Source organism: Rhincodon typus, chromosome 25 (assembly GCF_021869965.1).
Source record: "Rhincodon typus isolate 14 chromosome 25, sRhiTyp1.1, whole genome shotgun sequence".
Taxonomy (NCBI): domain Eukaryota; kingdom Metazoa; phylum Chordata; class Chondrichthyes; order Orectolobiformes; family Rhincodontidae; genus Rhincodon; species Rhincodon typus.
The window spans coordinates 28247134-28269374 of NC_063356.1; the positions used below are offsets into that span (position 1 = coordinate 28247134).

Consider the following 22241-nt stretch of genomic DNA (forward strand, 5'->3'; position numbering starts at 1 on the left):
CTCGGATTCTCCAGCATCTGCAGTTCCTACTATCTCTGATTCATTGGCAGTAATGTGCTTTGAGACATCTAGTGGTCATGAAAAGTGCTACATAAATGCCACTCTCTTCTTTAACTAGGCACAATTTCCAAATATATTCCAGCTTCAAACTTATTTATTATTAAGCTTTCTTTCATATCATAATGTCATAGTCAGTAAGGGCAACAAACTTTAAAGTTTTGTAGTCTGCATTGTACATTTGATGCACAAGAGAAAATGTGTGATTGCTAAGGGATTGTTGGAATCTTCTCAGACAAACATGCCGTATCTGCTAATAATTTAAAAGTCTTTGAGACATCTACAGTGTCGCTTTCCCTCAAATGTAACCATCTGATTGGATTTAATGAATCATTCTGTACTGTGTTTTGAACTAGATCAATTGCACTGTCATTTACCAGATTAACTATCAACATGAGAAACCATATTCTGGTATTTTTGTGATTTAGAAAACACTGGCCCATTTTCTTTCATCCTAGCTGGATTTTAGCTAAATATTTACTTCAGCAGTTAAGAATGAAAAGGAGCACCACCAGCAGCAGTTTTTCTTTGCAGCGGTTAGTTTTGTGTCAATTTCAATGTATTTTACGAAAGTAACCACATGAGAACTGCCCACAGCTATTAGTTTGATTGGTGATACTTAAACTTACAAAAAATAATGGGCTGGAATACATCCACCTAAATCAAAGTACACGTGATACGGATTTAAATCATATTGTGTCAGTGCTGTGAGGTTGTCAAATGGAAAAATAATTTCTCTGGATGTCTGATATCAGCCAATTATTGCAATTATGCTGCTAATTATAAATCAAATAATTCTCACACAACTTCAATGTCATCGGCTATAATGTATAAGGTTGGTACCCATGACCAAAAGTGGAATTCAAGCATTTGGAAAAAAATATTTCAAGCCTAATGAACCGAGCAGTCTTACGCTGAGGGGTAGAGGGATGCTTAATGTTTCAACTGTGTTTACAATTTGTATCTACGGTTCATTATGGCATTATTGTATATGAAATGTTCAAGACGATGGAACAGAAACAGCTCAAAAGATCCTGGAGTGTTTTAGGCATCAACAAGTTAGAAGCATGAGTCAGTTTGAAGAAATTATTGTAATGTACAAAGTGGAGTACAGTGTTTTAAAAAGTAGGAACAGGGTGCAGTTAATTGGGAACTGCTGCCCAAAGAATACGAAATTGAACACATATTTTGTCATTAGCCAGATTTAAAGCAATATGCTAAAAACAAGCAAAAATTTTCAAAATTTTTGAAAAGAGATAAAGCCTCATATGGACATGTAAATCAGTGTCTAACTTGACTAGTTTGACTAAGAATTGTGTAAACCCACGTTCAATATTATTAAATTGATCTAGTCCTGTTTGTGAAATAGAACTCTATCCACAGGGAAAAGATGGCTTGAGTTTATCTGTTTTCTGCAACTGCCCCCTCAACCCCCCAGTTGGCCTGTTCAGACAATTGAGGCAGGTGGGACTTGCATGTGGTCTTTCTAGCCTAGTGGCATAATTTAACCCTACTAGTGTTACATTTACATATAGATATTTTAGTCAACCTGCCTAGACATGCTATGAAACTTCTCCAGGGCAGGTGGGACTTGAACTTGGGCGTTCTGGCCCAGTTCTGAATCAGGGTCATTGAACTTGTAATAATGTTTACTCTGCTTTCTCACCACATATCTTGTCAGACTTGTTAAGTTTCTCCTGCAATTTTTGTTTTTGTCTCTGTCCCAGAAGTTGAGAAACAATCATTGAGCCACAAAACCTCTTATCAGATTGGACAGGCGCCAATATTTCAGCAATGAAAATGCATTTGACTACCCTTTTTATTTCCTTGGCTTCCCAGGGCAAGGGATAACATATATTAACCTTTCCCCACTAAGAACATTATAAACCTGCAGTGCCACAATATTTATCAGGATGATTTGTATATGCAGCATTGCTAAAAAGCACAAGCTTCATAATTTCCATGCCACCTAAATGAATTTTTCTGAATTTAATCGCTTCGATGTTTTATTTGCTCTCAAGACATTATCATCAACAATTGCACTCTCTTTACCACAGCACTTCATTCTCTTACATCACAACTGGTATCATGTTTGTCGAGTACACAATCAGCTCAATGTCCAATCAAACTTTTCAATTGATTTGCTTCCTCCCTGGATGTAAAATCATCCTTCTGTGAGGACCTAGTCCAATTTGTCAAGGTGCAATTAATAATTTCCAAGTAAGGCTGTTGATCCAAGGCCACTCCTGATTGTTTCTGCTTAAAATCTAAGGCTTCTTATTAATAAGGCCCATAAAAACCATGTCTGGCCCTATTTTTTTTCTACCCTTTTCTTTGGCAGTACACCATGTCCCCTGGATTAAAGTTTACTTCTGATTGCCTTATACAATGCTGTGAGATACACCAAATGTTCTCTGAAACCAGAGTCTTCATCTCTTCTGCCTGCATGGAGGGCATTCCAGTATTCCGAAATCTCGGGCTAATTGTAGTCCCTTTCCAAGCTGCAGAATGATCGCTCATTACCAAAGGAATTTTTGGAAATCCTACAAACAACAGGACAGATGGTGGCTCGGTGGTTAGCATTGCTGTCTCGCAGTGCCAGCGACCCGGGTTCGATTCCACCCTCAGGCTGTGTGCAGTTTGCATGTTCTCCCTGTGTCTGTGTCGGTTTCCTCCAGGTGCTCCAGTTTCCTCCCACAGTGCAAAGGCGCGCAAGTTAAGTGAATTGGCTGTACGTCCAGGGATATGCAGACTTGGGGGTTAGCCATGGGGAATGCAGGATTATGGGGATGGGTGGGATGCTCTTTGGAGGGCCAGTGTGGACTTGATGGGTCAAATGGCCTACTTTCACACTGTAGGGATTGTATGACACAGTTGTTTATTAACAATTTGATTGGTCCACTAAAGTTTTATGAAGTATGCTTTACTGCATGATTTCTTTCACACGTTCTATTACTAAAAAGCAGGATTTCCTGCTGCCACTTTCATTGTCACAATGTTCAAATTTCACACACATATAATGCAATTCACCATTGGAAAAAAAATGTCCTCCCCCACCATCCCCACTGCCCTCAGCCCAGTTCCTATCCATTTACCGATGATCTTGTTCGTTAAACTTTTCTACTTACTATATATTATTGGAGGCTGACTACATTTCATAGACATGGCAAATAAATTTAATTATGAAAATGTTTCCCCCCACCCCCCCAAGTCACTTGCCACAACTTAACTGAAGTCTACAGGTGATGGATGACTCACCACAAACTGTAGTGGAGTTCACTTGTTTTTAAAAAGGAGAGATCACATTTACCACTGATCTCTTCCATATATGTTTAATGTACTCAATGTCTCTTCCTCCTGCATAATTTAGTAGAATTTATAATCTGAGCTGATTGATGGGCAAACTGCCAATGTAGTTTTAGGATAATTCACTATTTTCTCCTTTAAAATGCTATTTCTCGATGCTAATAATACCGGCTTGATATTTTAATTTGAGAAGTTGGGTCTTGTTGCAATATTTCATTAATGTCTGGGTTTTGTAAACTGTAAATCCACTGGCTTTGCAAAAACAAACACTGTGTTGGAGATTATAGTTAGCTTCCACAGAGACTGCAAGAGTTTCTATCACCACGTCTTAGGCCTTTTACCAAAATTAAAGTGGCTCCACTCGGGCTATGGTCTCTACAGCCTTGAAAAGGCCAGATGAACACCTCACAGCCCTGATAAACCCAGGGCCAAGAACCATGTCAGAAATGTTTACTCTTGATTCTTCTGCAGTTCAGTGAGAGTGATGAATCAAAGTCCCATGAGAATGATGGTGATGCAATGGGTGTGACATATATTGGCCTCACTCAGGACAACTGATCTTCCATAACTTTCTCAATCACAACCCATGTTGGTGTTTGATAGGCATCTGGGCCAGACTGTTCTATAGTACCTGAAACATTGCTCTCTGCCTTCTCAACTCTGAACTCATCCAAGTTACTGATGACAAGTGTCTCACTGTCATGTTAAGGAGCTCTCCCCTGCCAATTCTGCCTGACATGGGTGGTTTATACCAGTCTCTCTGCACTAAGCATACAACATGCAATAAGAGTTCATTATAGTCCGAGATGAGAGATAAACCCTCCTGACCATTCCATGTCATGCAAGAATTACAATCCTGGTTCAAATATCCCAAGCTGTGGTTTTATAATGCGCCTTCCACATTCAAATAATGTGAGACAACAGAGTTGTGAATTGACATCAGCAAACATGACTCTGAAGACAAGCCATATTTCCCAAGACTCAGTCTTGTAAAATATTATCACCTAAGATTGCACTGAGAACACACAGGATTGCTAGACGATAAATGCAACCTGGAACTTCTGGGAAATCATCTATTCATATGTGATATCTTGCCCACAGGCAAATTTCATGTGGATGTTAAGGGAATAATATCGTTCTATTGTTTGCACGTGCTGTACACATACATAAATTGGTAAGCTTGTGCATTTGATGCCCAACTCATTGGGAATACCACAGCCATTGATTGTTTCTGCTACTACTGTTGCTGCTGCCCTGTGATAAAAATTGATGCATTTTCTGACAGGAAAAAAAAGAGATTTCTAACTTCACTCAAGCATTGATGCATAACAATGGACTGACTCCAGCAAAGTCTCTTGCTAGTAGTTGGAATAAGCCACTCACGTACGAATTTAAGGTAACCTAAATATAAATGCAATACAAATACTGCAATACCTCCAACTATTTTTCAGTATGAAATAGCAATGAAATAGTCACTGACAAAGTCAGCATTGGTTGTCCAACCCTAACTATTCTTAAGAAGAACAATTGAGCTGTCTTCTTGACCCGTTGTAATGTATGTGGCTCATTTGCTCAATCATATCGCAAATTTAAAGAAACCATAATCCATCAAGTTCTGCTGATGGGCTTTATTCATAAGAACAGCCAAGAGCTATTTCCATCTATTTCGTGCTCCCCCTTCTTTCACCTCCACTAATCATGGATCTACGTTGCTCAAATTTCTCTCTCAATAGGTGTACTGGAGCAAACAAAGACAATTTTATGAAATTTATTCCAGTCCCTGTCCCAAAATGCCAGGAATTCTCTCTGCTCTTCTAGCTCCTGCTAGATTTGAACAAGACGCTGTTGGAAAATGACGATGCCGACCAACAGTTTCCAAGCTTAATTCCTCTCCTTGACCCCCAACAAGATGGCCAATGACTGTCTCTTTGGCTGCTGAAAGAAATTTCTGATGGAGGACTTGGCAAGCATCCTGCCTACCTTCACTGCTTAGATCTTGAAAAACTGTTAGGAGTTGGACAAACTCTGGGGCAACAGGACAGATTTCCAAGTCAACAAATAGTAGGCCAAGGCTTAGTTGGAACTTCCTCTCCCTCCATATGGGCCCTAAATCGCATTCTTTTAATTTGATATTCTAAGATCAGTTTAGACCAGTTTATTGGTACAATGAGACAAAGGCATAGGATTCCATCGCCAAAGTGTCTATATGAAATTTAATGGAGGCATATTCCAGTATCAGCAGAAGGTGCCTTCCAGATTATACTCCACTTAATCCTCTCCACATATTGGCCCATCAGCTGTTCTGGATCACTTGGGAAATAATGCTATTATGACATACTGGAAATGTAGCAGTGGGATGCAACTGAAAATAGGATGATGGTATAATGTCATCCACACTAATATCTATGATTTAAGTTTCTTGTGCATCAATTAAAGGGCCACTGGAATAAACCAGGCAGATTTAGCTTTCAATTCCGGTGGAGGGCGTTGAAAGGTACCAACATTAAGTGTCTGTTTCAATGAGGTAAGATTTTAACTGATGGGAAGGAGAATGGAAACGCATGCTAACTTCCTAACACTAGCAGTTTAAGAATATTAGCATAAGGCTCATCACCAATGTGTCCTGAAGCTACACATTCAGAATAGGAAGGATTCTGCACTGTATCTTAAAAGGGACATTCTCATTGGGGTGCCAGAGATTATGATGTTATAGTACTTATGAATATTCCTTTCTTTTGATAAGGATGAGAAAAGAGGAGATTGTGGTGCAGTAGCAGCACCAATGCCTTCAGAGAATGGTGCAAAAATGAGAAGGCTTATTAGGACTCACTCAGCCACCAGAATGTTTACCTTCTGTTGCCTGAATACCAGTTTCTCAGATAACTCCAATTTTGCAAGGATGTGCTTTTTAACTCATCCAACATGTGAAAACCTCCCATTAGGTACTGTTTCAACAATAGTTACCTGTGGAGAAGTTTTGTTATATCCTAACACTGAACACATCAGGGTTCTCTGCAACATTATACAGTTAACAGTATGTTGTAGCCTTAAGCAGGTTGACTGATGTTTTACCATTAGTTTAACGCTGTTTTACCATAGATTTTTTTATCTGCTATAATTTCTCACTTTCTCTCAAAATGTTGCCATTTCCTCTTTTAAGTTATTACAGCACATTAATCCTATATCCAGTTTATTGATGGGCCTCTAGTGTTAACCCTGCCATCAACAATGGGGGAGCTGGAAAATGTTCACATTTTCTGTGCATGGGCTGATGGATTGACTCATTTAAAAAACCCAGACCATAAATTTAAATATGAAAGTAATAAATTGAGAAAAACTCACATCTATTTACTTTCCATACTGTGTAACTAGTATTAGTAAAAGTGAAATATTTTGCAATGCAAATAGAATCACTTTTAAAAATTTCATTCAATATATGAAAGATGTGCTACAAGGAAGATTGAGGATTTCTTAGAACATCCATTCAATTATTTCCACGTGTTCCCCCTTTTATTCCATTCAAGCCAAACCTCCCTAAACTCACATCCACTCTAGTCCTTAACCTTCTTTCCTAATTTCCCCCCTACATCTCCTCCAATTCTCCCTTTTGCCATTCTGATTTCTTCTCTTTAAAGCAACAGTAAGATTAAAAGGTTACGATTTCAATATCCATTTTCAATGCCTTCAAATTAGTCTGCAAATATAGAATCAGTAAATGCTTGGCAAATTTCTCAAACACATTAAGTTTTTGAGACGAATCTATAACAGCGTATTCAGTGGAAAACTGGGTTTAGAGATAACCTACATAATGAGTCTTCAACAATATTGCTGAAGTAGTATCTGTCACTCATGTATTGCTATGTATTGCTTCCAGCAAGTAATTGAATAGTTTGAGTACTTGTGCTGTATGGTTAATATGGACAAATACCAAAAACGTGAAACTTCTTTTGATCTATTGGTGATGGATCTTTAAAACAATAGCAAAGACTCTACCATTATCTGAAAACTTAAACATTTGATGATGTAAGACATTAGCCTATCAATGATATAATTTTCAATAGCATGTAAGACTATGCAGAAAGAAAGATGATTGGCTAAAACTACAAGTGTACTCCGACTGCTTTAGCAGTTTGATTGATGCCTACACTAAGCAACTTGGATTATTTTTCCCTTAAATGAATAAAAAGGTTTACTGTGTGCTGTTCTCTTGATATGCTAGTGTCACAGCATATAACAATTCTTCCCTCTTTCTATGACATGAGCTGTACGCACAACAACAAAAATAGCATATAAAACACAACACGTAATAACACGCACATCATTTTTTTGGTATAACCATTCTAAAACAGAGTTTAAATATAAGGTCTATGGAACTGCCTGACACTGTAACACACAAACAAATGCAAATATGATGTAGTGCCTTCTATGTCACTTTGTATCACTGCTAAGTCACTTTCAGCACAACTTATGCAAGCCTGATGCTGTTCAGCCAATTACTGTCTTTTGTTCTGTCAAGAATTCTTAATATCAATTAAAAACAACTCACTTGTGAGAATCCATTAACTCTACTGGAAGCCACTGAAATACCCAGTTGTTTCTTTTCCATTATAATACAGATTAATAGCCTTTTGATTTTGGCCCACAAGTGTACTGATTGACCTGAAACATTAGGAACTGTGTAAGCCAACCAGGGTCACAATTCTGTGTGAAATTGCTCAGAAGAAATGCTTTTATTCTTTACTTTGAGTGGCTTAGATTATGTTCAGGAATAAATTATGGTCAGGAATGGCAGATGGTTATACTTTGAGGACAAATTCACTCTAAACTACATATCAACATAATTTACACACTGGGGAGAAACACAATGGTCTATAAACTCTAAAGAATTCTTCCTGTTGCGGCAATAAGAGTTTAACTTGTTTGAGTAAATGCAATAAATTACCTTTATGTTATTATATTTTCTGGTATGACATTGATTGTCTGCTTGATCTTTCTAACATTTTGTTTTTCCTGTCTTTTGACAGAAAACACTGCTGAACAGTGCAAGTATTTGTGGAAATACACAGATTTATGTCCTCAATTTAAAACTGCCTCATGATCATTTATTTTGATCCACGTATGGACATTTACTTACGGCACTAATAAAAATCAATGCTAAAGGAGTACTGACCGTCTTCTCGAGATTTCTGTATGAAGGCTTCCACTCCACTTTCTCCATAGCTTCCCTCAGATGCAAGGGTAGAGACATAGTTCCATCGTAATGCTTTGACGATGTCAACCATGGCCTGTGTTTGAAAGGTGTCAGATGGGACCACACGAGAGAAAAAGTCATACCTGCTGTTATCACTCAGCTCTGGGGCTGTAGATGCATAGCTTATCTGAGGAATCTGAAATAAAAAGGAGACACATAAAATGTGATGTTTTTCAACGATTATTTTGAATTGTTTAATTCTTTCTCCTCAAAGCAAATATACCAGTTTGTAAATCATGCTTTATTGTATTCACTAAGGAGAAACGTTTCCATTTCTGGAATGCGGAGTTACTTTACCTGCTTGGGTACCCATGGCAGCACTCCTAGACTAAGCAAAGCAAGGATCAGCACTCATGAAAATTCATCTATTTTACAATAAGTTGCTATTTTGATATCTTGATTGGCAACATTGTATAAATGTAAATTGCAAATGAAACAAACGAGGCCAATGGTACCAAAAAAGTCAGGTTTAAAGTAATAACAGTGGGGGCAGAATGACAAGTGATGATCAAGGCCCAGTAAAATATGATCAGGTCTATTGCTACCTTAAGTTTTTTCTCACCTTTTGCAAATGCTAACTCACCCTCGTTGTTCTGCCCCAGAATTATCTTGACGCTGGACAGACAGCCTTTGCTCAAAAGGATAGCTCAGCAGTTTGGAAAAATCAAAGCTAGGATCGCCACCTCTTTGTTCTTAGCATGACCAGCCAACCAGTCCAGTTACACACACTACCGGTTGGTTCACTAATGTTAAAAGTCTAGCCCCACATCTGTTAGAACCTACCTGAATTAGATGGAGGAATTAACAGCAAATGTGTTCCACTTTGTAGGATTCTGCAGCAAAAATTTGATTATGAATGCTGAACCACATTATTTCTTAAGGACTGAGGCAACGCAATGAGGGAGCAGACGACACAGAGACAAAGGTAAGAAGGTACGTTGTGAAGAAGATACAAGGATGTGGCAGACGGATATACCTAGGCTGAGTGAGTAGAAAATAATTCGGGCAGATGGAGTGCAATGTGGGAAAATGTGAAGTCATTTTTGGCTGAAAGAATAAAAGAGCAGAGTATTACTTCAATGCAGAACAACTGCGGAATTCAAAGTGAAAAAGGATCTTGATGTTCTAGTGCATGAGTCTCAAAAAACTTACTACACAGGTACAGCAAATGAATAAGGTGGCTAATGGAATGATATCCTGTATTAGAAGCAGAATTGAACATAAAAAGTAAGGGTGGTATGTATCATTTATGCATGGCATTGGAGAAAGTACAACTTGAATACTGTGTGTAGTTTTGGGTTTCTTATTGAAAAAATGATTGAAATGTTTCATAGAATCCCTACAGTGTGGAAACAGGCCCTTCGGCCCAACAAGTCCACACCGACCCTCAGTGCATCCCACCCAGACCCATCCCTGAACACTACGGGCAATTTAGCATGGCCAATCCACCTAACCCGCACATCTTTGGACTGTTTTACTAGATTGCTATCTGGAATGAACGGGTTATCTTATGATGAAATATTGGCAGTCTGGGCTTGATTTCACTGGAGTATAGAAAAGCAAGCAGTGATTTAAGTTAAGTTTATAAAATCCTGAATGGTCTTGACAAGGTGCATGTGGAAAGGTTGTTTCCTCTTGTGGGTCAGACCAGAAACTAGGGGGCACAGTCTCAAAATTAGAGGTCACCCTTTCAGGACAAAGATGAGGGAATTTCTTTTCCTCTGAGGGTTCAGACACTTTGGAATTCACTGACTCAGAAGGTGGTGGAGGTGGGGTCATCAAATATTATTAAGGCAGATACATTCTTGTTAGACAAGGAAATCACAGGTTATTGGGGGTAGATGTGAAGGCAAAACTCACAAAAATGTGAATCGGATCAACCGTGATCTATTTGAATGGCAGATCAGGCTTGAAAGCTTGAATGGCCTACTCTTCCTCTTACTCATCTGTTCATAAGCTCATACACATGAATGAAAGAAGAGATAGAAGAAAATCAAAAGGGTAGAGGACAAAGCAGACTTTATATGAATCATTACAACATAATTAAAAGGTTGGTGAATGTTCAGTGAAAAACCCAGGTGACAATCCCTTCTGTGGTTGCAATCCCTGCGACAGAATTAACAGGAAATCTCAAATTGTGATTCATAAGGATTATCAGAAACACAACATCACCGCTTATTGCTAAGTATTCAAGCCAGGAACTAATGGGATTTAAATTATATTGTTAATTTTATCTGCTGATTTTGCTGCCTGCATCTATAGACCCCAAATTTCAAAACCATTTCAGCATTAAACTAAATTGAAGCCACAACTATTCACAGCTACATAACAGATTGACCTACTCAGAACATCAATGATAACTCTTTAAAGATCTGCTGAAATTTATGTATTTAACATGATATTGAAAGAGTGTATTTTGTTGGACTCTGTCAAAGCTTTCAAAACCTCGCAGCCTGGAAATGCCCTTTTTAAAACGAAACTCAAAAATGCATTGCAATTGTTTCTCCTTTGAAATTTATTGCTATCAAATGCTAGAGTTCGCCATATTTTCCCAAGCTCCTGTTAGATGAAGAATGTCTTAAAATACTCAAACCATTACTTAGGGAGATTCATTGAGCAGAGCCTCATAATTCTTCACCAAAAGGGACAGTAGGCCTCGGTCGAAAAGGTTCAAGTCTCTCAATTTTATCTCAGAACCAATCATTTGAGTTTTATAAGATGCGTGATAAGTTTGATATCCTTGCAGGCTGATCTGTTTCATTCGCAATATTTGCCACTACTACCAAATGTGGTACTGGGCTAGGGATGCCTGAGGTAATAGAACTCTACATCTTAAAAATAGTGAAATAAAATGTAGCTTTATGAGCCTCTATGACAAAGTCAAATCACAGCAATGGAGAGGCTCTGCAAAATGTATAGTCAGAAGAAAAGAAATGCAATGTGCCAGTTGATACTGTTGATGGAGACATACAGAGTACACAGTGCATCTAGTTAGCAATAGACATGAAGCAAGCTTGAGCCCGAGCGGATAGGGTAGAAATGAAAACTACGTTAACAAGAGAACAATTGTGGCTTTTCAAAGAGACTTCTCTCATGGGAAGTGGGCATCACTGGTAAAGCCTGTATTCATTGCCATTATGCATGGTCCTTCAGAAGGTGTTTGTCAGCCACCTACTTCAGCTGCTGCAGTTATACCCACAGCGTGGTTTGGAAGGAAGTTTCAAAATTTGATCCTGTGACAGATAGGTAATGGCAACACAGTGTGAAGAAACTGGTCAGGTAGTAGAGAATTTAAATTTGCTTTAAAAAAAAGCACAGGCATGCTGCTGATATTTTTTATCTCGTGCTCATCAGGGGAAACTTCAAATGACCACAACAGTTTCTCCTGCAAGAGAAAAACACGCTGATTGGTTGTCAAGTTGACTCCGATTGACTGATGTATTGTCTTGGAGAACGCAATAGTGAGTTACAGGCTCCCCATACTTCCAGATAATTCAGTAACATTGTCCAAGGTTTGAACATATTCCTTCTGTTTTCAGGGAATGTATCCTCGTCTTTGAATGTCACTTCCAGCAAATATAAATGAGCCATGTTACAAGCTGAACCTGTGGAGCTCTGACTGATCGGGAGTTGACTGTGCATTTACAAAAAAAGCTAAAATGACCCAATATACCCATTTGCCCCAGTTGCAAACTGCAATTAAGTGAACTTAGAAGGTACAGGCCAGACTGACATCTCAAATAATAATGATGCACCTTCCTTCATGTTTTCTTTGTTTCAGTGCAATCTGTATTGTTCTATATTGTTACCACTCCATACTGGCAATTTAAACAATTTCAGTTTATGGTGTGATATTGCATCAAACTTTAAAGATGCCAACAGCTTGTCAGCAGGAGTATTATTGGCATTTGCAATTTCAGTAAAATTCCAAACTGCCATTAGTCATTTGTCTATTTCTTATCTCCCGTTAAATACATGAATCAATTCGCTAATGGGGATTGGACAGAACGATGCCATGTTGTCACTTTTTTTTAAATCTTAAAAGCTCAGGTTTGAATGAAATGCAGGAAGATAGAATAAATCCTAATTTGCCTGGCAGCTGTTAAATGTCTGGAGTGAATCTACTTTCTTCACTATCTCAACCCAGTTCCCAATGGACACAAGCCGACAGCAAATAACTGTCCAGAAATTGTTGTTAATTGGCATTACTTCAGCAGTTTCATTGAGACCAAGAAAAGGTTAGCTGTCATGTTAGTGCAGCAGAATATTTTCATCTTCAGTTGAAGATGCAGCTTAGAAGATCAATGGTGAACATGTGCTGAGTATCTCATACCTATGACATCTTGTCTGAAAGATCCTTAACACTACACTTTGCTACACAGCAAAACAAATGTTTCATTGCTGACCAAAATTAGTTTTCTGATGCTTTATGTTCATAGCTACTTCTCTTTCTCAGTAATTCACATTATGAATTGATCAATAAAGCATCGAGTACATTGCAGATTATTGAAGAGGATGCCACACATCTTAAACTTAGCATGTTAGTTAGAAGGAGCACTCAGAGAACAAATACATTTAAGATAGCCTAATACATTAAAAAAAGGTGCACCTCGCAACACTAAATCAGAGAAAGCATTTATGAAGCGTGTCAATTCAAAATCCTATTGCATAATAATTTTATGTGGTTGAGTATATTTTCAGTACAAAATTTTAGAATCATAGAATCCCTACAGTGTGGAAGCAGGCTATTTGGCTCATTGAGTCCACACTGATCCTCCAAAGAGCGTACCACCTAGACCCATTCCCCTACGCTATCCTATCCCTGCAACCCTGCATCTCCCATGGCTAATCCATCTAACCTGCACATCTTGGGACTGTGGGAGGAAATTGGAGCACCTGGAGGAAACCTACGCAGATATAGAGAGAACGTGCAAACTCCACGCAGACTGTCTCCCGAGAGTGGAATTGTACCTGGGTCCCCAGTGCTGTGAGCCACCGCGTCGCCCCCTGATATTATAACATCAAGTACAAGCCACTTCACCATAATAAGCATACTTCTCTTTAGTTAGGCTTCGTTAACGTAATTCTGATCCCTGCAAAGAATATGAGGCTGAGATTTGCAGATGTAGTGGGTACATTTCTGAACGTGTAATGCAGAGAATGTCGGGAAGAGTTTACCAGGCCACAGGGGCAGGTTCAGTGATTGAGTGAGGCAAGGAAAATTAGGGAAAAAAATGGCATCAGATTGGAATGCCAACACATTCCACATTTTGCTTAGGTAGCAAACATCTTACCAGGGCAATAGAATTTTTAGCAGTGGTGCACAGGATCCCCTGCAGTATCATCAATTTACAGGAGGCAACGGCCTACACCTTGCAGATGCAAATTAGCAAGCCTCAGATCATCCTCAGGCAGATGCTTGCAATAGTATCATTACCTCCTGGTGATTGATGTTATGGAAAGCACTGGTGATTAAAATAATAGCTACCTTATCCTCCAGCCATTCTATACATCCATTTTCCTATGCTCTCTCTCATCCCATTCCCTTGTCTTCATTTCACTAACAACGTAAGCGGTCAATAGCCTTTACTTTCTATGTGAGCATCCCCCCTCACATCCACCTCCCCCCAAATTATCCTCCCCTGTCTCAGTCACCCCCACCATCCACAATGGGGCAAAGATCCTGGAGGCAGTCTTGGTTGGACACCTCTGAGAAGATTGTACCAGCAGTCCCATTACTGCAACAATTACGTTCATGGTCCAAATGTTCTAATCCTTGAGGAAAAAATATCAAAAAGTGAGAAAATTCAGTCAGAAGTGCAAATCCCATCACAACAGATTGTTAATCTGAATCTAATTTCTTTCAAAATTTGCTAATTGTAAAACAAAAACAGATGACCATATCAAAATCTTCTAAACTGCCAGCAAGTTCGTTGATGTCCTTCAGGAGAGAAACTGGTCATTCTTATCAGATCTACATGTGACTCCAGACCTAGATCATTATGGCTGATTCTTTATTGCTCCCTAAAATAGCCGAATAATCCAATTCGTTGTATTCAAACTGCTCAGATGAATACCTTCTCAAACTCATCTTCAGGAAATGGATGTTGTTACAAAGCCAAAATTTATCATTTATGCGTGGGGTAGTCTGCCATTAAGCAAAGAAGGGCTGCTGGCACTCAGGGGATCCTGGGACCATTAGTCAAGGGCACAGTCTGTTCCAGGAGCTGGGCCACAGTCAGTCATCCACTTGGGATGATCACTGTAAGGAGATACATTCATCTGCAGGAAATGGGCTATGTTCAGTGCTGTAGACCCTTGGTAGGCAGTTGGGGTAATCAGTTAAGGGTAATACTGTCAGCTGGGAACTCTCAAGGAGAATAGTCTAGGGTCTGGTCAGTTCTTTCACAGGACTGCCCTGGAAAAGTCAGTCTTTGGGGCTTGAGAATACCAAGAACTGGTGAGTCTGTACATTGAGACATGGAGATGGGAAAAAGGAAGCTGGAAATGGCCCCAAGGTGGGGGTGGGGGGACCTCAGAGCAGTGTGTGATGAAGACAAGGGCTGTCGTGGGAAAGTAGACGCAGGTGGGTGGGGAGGGTAAGCAGAACAGATGAGGGGCCATGTGCTACTGTGGGAGGGTAGAGTGTTCACAAATAACCACCAGATCATCACTGTGGCCTCTACAGAGGTGCATACAGGACCATGGTGGGCATCATCCAAATGTAATATCAGAGAGCTCAGAGGGCAAAGAGGAAAATTGCAGGCGGACCTCTATGGGGTGGGGTTCTAAAGTGAAATTGGTGGAAATAGCCCACCCCAAGTAGTACAAGGTAAAAGAGTATGAGAAATCCTGAGTTGGGAGTATAGGGTACTTAGTGACCAGGACGAGCCAGGTGTGGAGGGCACCCGCTATGAGCTGCATTCACTGAGATTTGCTAGAAGCAACCTGTAACTAGAAAATACCTTGGCCAATGCCCAAGGTGGGCAGAGTCAGTGACAGTTTGATGGACAGAAGCATGAGCATTGTGAAGGTAAAGGCATCAATTATGTAACTTCAAAATGCAGGTAAAGTTGCCATAGTCTCTCTCTCTCTCATATTAGTGAGAGATGCATGGTGGTGATTTAATCTGAGGGTCACTACACCACAGGTAAGGGAAGAGGTTGAGAAGGACAGTCCTTCATGGTAACCTCAGTTCATGCAGGAATTAAAACCGTACATCACAAACCAGCCCTCCAGGCAACTGAGCAAACCAACCATCATTTGCAAGCATATCATCATGCATGGGAATGCGCATGCAGTGTGAAAGTGTTTGTAGTTCAAATGTTGGCCACAGGTGATGCCCATCATTTCACTGGCCCTTGCAAATGCACAGAGATCACAATGAGATCATGGTGCCAACTTTAACAGGGTGTATACTGGCCCTAACAAACACTGTACTTGCGGGATTTCCAAGGGTGTTGTGGACATGGATTTACACCTGCACGATGAGTTTAATGATAGCCACTACCACCTCCAATGATAATTTCCATTGTTGATGTCAGGCTGGGATAGGAATGATTCAGAGCTCATTCAAAGCCACCAGGAGAGGACAGCCTCCACTGCTGCAGATCTTGGGTCCCGATCCAGCAGCTGGCACAGTTCGTGGCACATATGGAGTCCTCATTGACACTCTGCCTCATTCATTTTAAGGAAATGAATTTGAGAGCAAAAGACCCTCACTCTCTTGTGGCCCTAATGCATCCTGATACACCCTGCAGCTGTGACCTCTGTCTGAGCTGGATGCTTCTTGATCTCTGCAGTGGTTTGTTATAGAATGTACTCCTCCTGCATCTGCTTTTGCCTTCTTAGTAATGATACTTCTGTGACCAACATTCCACCTATGGCTGGATCCATAGGTTAGGAACTTATGTAGAAAACAGGTTCTTAGCTCAGAGAGGGAGTCAGTGCTAGCATGCTCTACAAATAATGGCCACACACATTTCCCTGTACAACAAGACATGCAGAGCCCTGAGAAGGAGGTCCATGGTTCATTGGGATAGCCACCTCTTTGCTTGAGTGTTACACTGTTGAATGAACAACACTGAACAGTCTCTTGAAGTTAGTCCATGAGCTCAACTCACTACAAGATATGAACAAGCAGCTGTATTAAGGGAATGAGGATCAGAAAACAAATATGGAACAAGTGCAGGGTGGCAGTGTGATTAAAGCACAGAAGAAGATATAAGAACGTGGAAAGTCTGCAACACTAAGCTTTTCAAAGTGGAAGTCAAATGAACTCTGTGCATAATGGAACACCTCAGCTTGCAGTGGGCTGACTAATCGTCTAATAATATGATTGACTCTTAGCTGCGTTCTGGGTAACTAGAAATGGACAATAAATGTTGGCCTCACCAGCTTCACCCTCATTCCATGAATGAATAAATTTATGTTGTTTACGTCATTACAAATGCAGTCATAACTGTGGCAATAGTTTGAAAATACATTAACCTGCAGAAGTAATTACAAAAAGAAGCTTGAGGTTGCCTTAGCATTGCTGATCTGTAATATCCTGAAGATTTGTTCCCTTTTCCTTGGTAATTGCTACTACCTAGCATTGATAAGTTACTATATGTTGCTATCAACGTAAAATTATAGCACCAACATTTTCAAACAAACAGATGTTGGTATCAATTTGTAATTACAAGTAAACTGTGTTTGTTTAAACAACACATTTTAGACTGGACTGGACAGCAGATTGAGCCCTGCCCTCCCTCCATAGTGCTTTGTTTCAGCCGATAAATAATGCTCTCATTACTCCTCATGACTCTAATTATCTTCAATTGTTATTCAAGGATAGCTTCCATAACCTTTTGTATTCATATCTTTTATTTATGTCTGAGCAATTAGGAGGTCACAAATGCTGAAGTTTAATAGCAAGTATACTTTATGCGATGTGAGAAGCAATGCAGTGTTGGTCATTCCTTCCACTTTGATTTGCTGTAAATCTTTCACTAGGACTTAATACAGTGCTGGTGACTCAACCCACTGGCAGAAAATCAGGGCAAGCCCAGCACCTCCTGCTGTTGGAAAGCATGATGCTACCTTACATGGAACAGCTTCCACTCTACTGAGGCAGGTTGGCCCTCTGTGAAAGCTAGCAAGAGCTCCTCAGCCCAAGCAGGCTGCTGTGTCTCCCAGATTACTCCCAGAAACTCCTGCCATTGCTGTTTCACTGTCTTTCCGGCGAGGCTCCTCTCCCAGTCAATCCTGGTCAGCTCCTCCCTCATGCCTCTAGTTGCCTTTATTCAACTATAATACCATTACATTTGATTCCACCTTCTCCTTCTCAAATTACAAAGTTAATTCTATCATATTATGGTATCTGCCTCCTTAGGGTTCCTTTACCTTAAACCCCCTTATCCAGTCTGCCTCATTGCACAACACTAAATCCAGAATTGCCTGTTCCTTAGTGGGCTCCACAACAAGCTGCTCCAAAAAAACCATCTTGTAGACATTGCACAAATTCCTCTTCTTGCAATCCACTACCAACCTGATTTCCCCAGTCCACCTGCATATTGAAATCCCCAAATTGTGTGACTGCTCATTATCCATAACTCACAAACAATAATGTACCAATGTGCATTTACTTTTATTTAGCTGAATAAACAAAATAAATGTATCCATTCTTCAACTGGTAACAGGCTTTTGGAATTATTACCATACAAAATTAAATTTTCTATATACTCAAATGAGAAAAATTAAAGGATTATTACATTGCCAAGTCATTTTATCAATTAGTCAACTACTAGGGGGTCTATATTAGCCTCACTAATTGATATCAACTGCTGATACCTAATGCTGAAATATAACATAACTAAACTGTTTGTAACTTATATTATTTGTCGATATGCCCTATTTGCCAGTTATTTGCATACTCTATATGTGTTTTGCATTGCTAACTATGTTAAGTTAATGAATAGTCATGAGAGTCAGCTGTCTAACTTCTGTCCCAATTGTTAAATTCAATAGCCTTTGGTGACTCCTGATGTGAGGTTTGCACCAAAAATAGCAATACAATCCAATCTGAACAATGTAAAATAAATCGTCAAGCCAAACTCAGATATCTTTAATGACTAGACATGAATATCTTAGTGCAACACAATTCCTTGATACGGTGAAGAGAATTGCTTTGTACCCTTGATGCATACTCTGGGTGGGAATAACACATTCAAAATGAAACTCTTTATAAGAAATGCCACTCAAAACTAATGACAAAATCAAGAAGTTACGTTCAAAATGAAGCCCAGTCATGTACCTATCATGTGATGTCAGTTTGTATCCAAGTTTTTCAGCAACATCGTTAGCAGATGACAGAATGGAAAAATCGGTGTAAATGGAAACCAACCTGAACTATTAGGATCTAGAAAAGTAACAAGCTCAAACTTCAGCTTTGAACATATTTGGTTTCACCCTACTTCCTGCAAGAACTCCTTCATTCTTTCAGTTTCTTAGTCTCAGCCTCAGTCTCAACAATTCCACTTTCCATACCAGTACTTCCAGTATGTCTTCCAGTTTCATTAAGTGACGATTCCCTTCTACCATGTTTGATTGGTTGATTGATTGACTTCTACATGTTTTTCTTTCTTTCCCCTTGCAAAGCCATCATAAATTTTGCATTATCCTCACTGTCCACTTCAGTCTTCACCAATAAACATCCTCCTCCATTTTAATTACTTTCAGTACAATGCTACCACAAAACATTATCTCCTTTCCCTTTCAGCATTCCAAAGATTTCATTCATTCTACAACTTTGATCAACTCCTTAATATCCTTCACATCTCCTCCCTTTCTTGCAATATCTTCCCACCTGAGCACAGAAGATGTAAAGTTTACCCATTACCTCCTTTATTCCCACTGCCCAGGGCTCTGCACACTCTTTATAGGTGAAAGTGCAGTTTACATGTATTACTTTCAGTTTAGCATTTACTGATTACAATGTAGCGTCCTCTGCATTGGGCGATCATTTTGCGATTCACCTCTGTTCAGTCTGCAAGCTGGACTCTGAGCTTTAGATTGGCTGTTATTTAATTCACTAATTTGATCTCTCAGTTTGCTACTCTCTTTGAGCTTCTTTAGAAGGAACAGCACCTAATCTTTTGATGAAGCAATTTACAGCCATCTAACAAAATTTGAGTTCAGATCGTAACCGTGGCAACTATTTTTCTTTGAGCAGTAGAGGCAGTTAGCTTTGTCATTTATAACTGCTCTGGACCCAACTTCCGCTCCTTGTTCCATTTCCAATTTCTTTTCCCTTGCACCTGCTTTCTTATGGAATTTCATCATTCCTGCTTTTCAAACAAAAATACCATTGGCATTTGTTATCTTTTGTCCTCCTCCTCTTCTGCTTTTCACTGCCTCTGCACTTGCCTAAAACCTGTTCCAGTTCTAATTGTTTGCAGTTCTGATACAAACGGAATGACCTGAAACCTGAAACAGAACCTGACTGCATTGAAACATTTTTATAAGTTGACACCAAAAGCCAGCCTACTTGCACTATCTTGCCAGTTAATTGGGAACAATGGGTGGGTCAGTCATCCATCTGGGCAAACAGAAGGGCGAGTGGTGCTGTCATCATCACAGTCCCACTGAGATGGGTTTCTCTGTAATAGGTAGAGAAACACAAGGGGTGTCTCAAGTTAGAGGCATCTTCTTAGGAAGGCGAAGTTATTTTAAATGATTTGTAGTCGAGACTGGCAATCTAAAGGTGATTCCCATAGGTTGGCCTGTGACCTGCAGCTGTGATGCTTTGCAGAAGCTACCTGGGGAATGGTTTAAATACGGGAGGCTTCACTAATCTCCTTCCTCTCCTGCTCCCGGGAGATCACCTCCAGGGAACTGCTAGGCTTCATTTAAAATAAGGAGTCCAGCGATTTCCTGACTCCGTACATGGCATTGATTGGATATTGGCACAACTTGTAAGATTCCATCCATTCACTGTTTCTCCACAGATGCTGCCAGACCTGTCAGTATCTTCAGAATCTGTCTTTATTTCCGATTTCCCAAAACTGCAGTATTTTGTTTCTGTCAAAGCATGTATTCCCGCTTTGAGTATGGAAAGTAAAGCTCCAAGCCATCTAACCATCATTTATGTACACAAGGCACAGCAAATTGATCAGAATACAATTGCAGAATCATTTCACTCTTTAATGCGACTTATGCTCATGCACATACTAAAATATATCTTCAATCGAAATGTGCAGTTAAGTATCATTTATTTTAAAATATTGTTATGCTTACAAGTCACAATTAAGTACAGAGTAAATACTGTTTAATGTAGCACTGGTTTTTAAACAGTGTAATTTATAGGGAATTCACATGAATTACTCCTTATCTAGGGAGCACTGTCATTATGATGAGCCAAGAAACATTCAGTACAAGGATCATTAGATGACAGTAAAAAATGGAATTACATGAACCCAATAAAACTTGGCAGATGAAGTTCAACATGGATAACTGTGAGGTTACCCATTTAGATCAGAGGAATGGAAAGGAAACTTATTATCTAAATGGAGAGAAACTTCAGACTGCTTTGGTACAGAGGGATCTGGGTGTCCTTGTGTATGAGTTGCAGAAAACTAGTATGCAATACAGCAGAAAACACAGAAGACAAATGGAGTTTTGACATTTATTGCTAAAGGAATAGAGACTTTTGACTTTTCAGACTGGAGGCCTGTGACCAGTGATTTGCCACAAGGATTGGTGCTGGGTCCACTGCTTTTTGGCACTTATACAAATGATTTGGATGAGAACATAGGAGATATAGTTAGTAAGTTTGCAGATGACACCAAAATGGGCAGAGTGGTGGACAGCAAAGAAGGCTACCTCAGAGTACAACATGGCCTTGATCAGGTGGGCCAATGGGGCGAGGAGTGACAGATGGGGTATAATTTGGATAAATGTGAAATGCTGCATTTTGGAAAGACAAATCAGGAGAGGAATTATACACTTAATGGTAAGGTCCTGGGGAGTGTTGCTGAACAATGATATCTTGGAATGCAGGTTTATAGTTCATTGAAGTTTGAGTCCCAGGTAGAGAGGATAGTGAAGGAGGAGTTTGGTACGCTTGCCTTTATTGGTCAGTGCATTGAGTATAGGAGTTGGGAGTCATGTTCTGGGTGTACAGGACATTGGTTAGGAAACTTTTGGAATCCTATGTGCAGTTCTGTTCTCCCTGTTATAGGAAGGATGTTGTGAAACTTGAAAGGGTTCAGAAAAGATTTACAAGGATGTTGCGAGGGATTAGAGGGTTTGAGCTATATGGAGAGGCTATTTTCCCTGGAGCATTGGAGGCTGAGGGCTGACCTTACAGAGGTTTATACAATCATAACAGGCATGGATTGGGTGAGTAGTCAAGATCTTTTCCGTTGGGTAGGGGAGTTCAAAACTAGAGGGCATAGTTTTAAGATGAAAGGGAAAAACTTAAAACGGATTTGAAGCAGAGGGTGGGGTGTGTATGGAATAAGCTGCCAGAGGAAGTGGAGGAGGTTGGTACAACTGCGACATTTAAAAAGGTATCTGGATGGGAAGGGTTTACAGGAATGTGGGCCAAATGCTGGCAAATAGGACTAGATTAATTTAGGATACC

The 22241-nt window shown here is 39.7% G+C and overlaps 1 protein-coding gene across 1 annotated transcript in view; it reads right to left on the minus strand.

Moving 5' to 3' along the window:
• The window catches only part of LOC109923503 (metabotropic glutamate receptor 4-like), a 995260-nt gene that overhangs the window by 798026 nt on the left and 174993 nt on the right, over positions 1–22241 (minus strand). The window contains exon 3 of the mRNA XM_048611839.1: positions 8534–8750. Within this exon, the coding sequence (XP_048467796.1) occupies positions 8534–8750 (217 nt within the window). The remainder of the gene's footprint in view (positions 1–8533; positions 8751–22241) is intronic.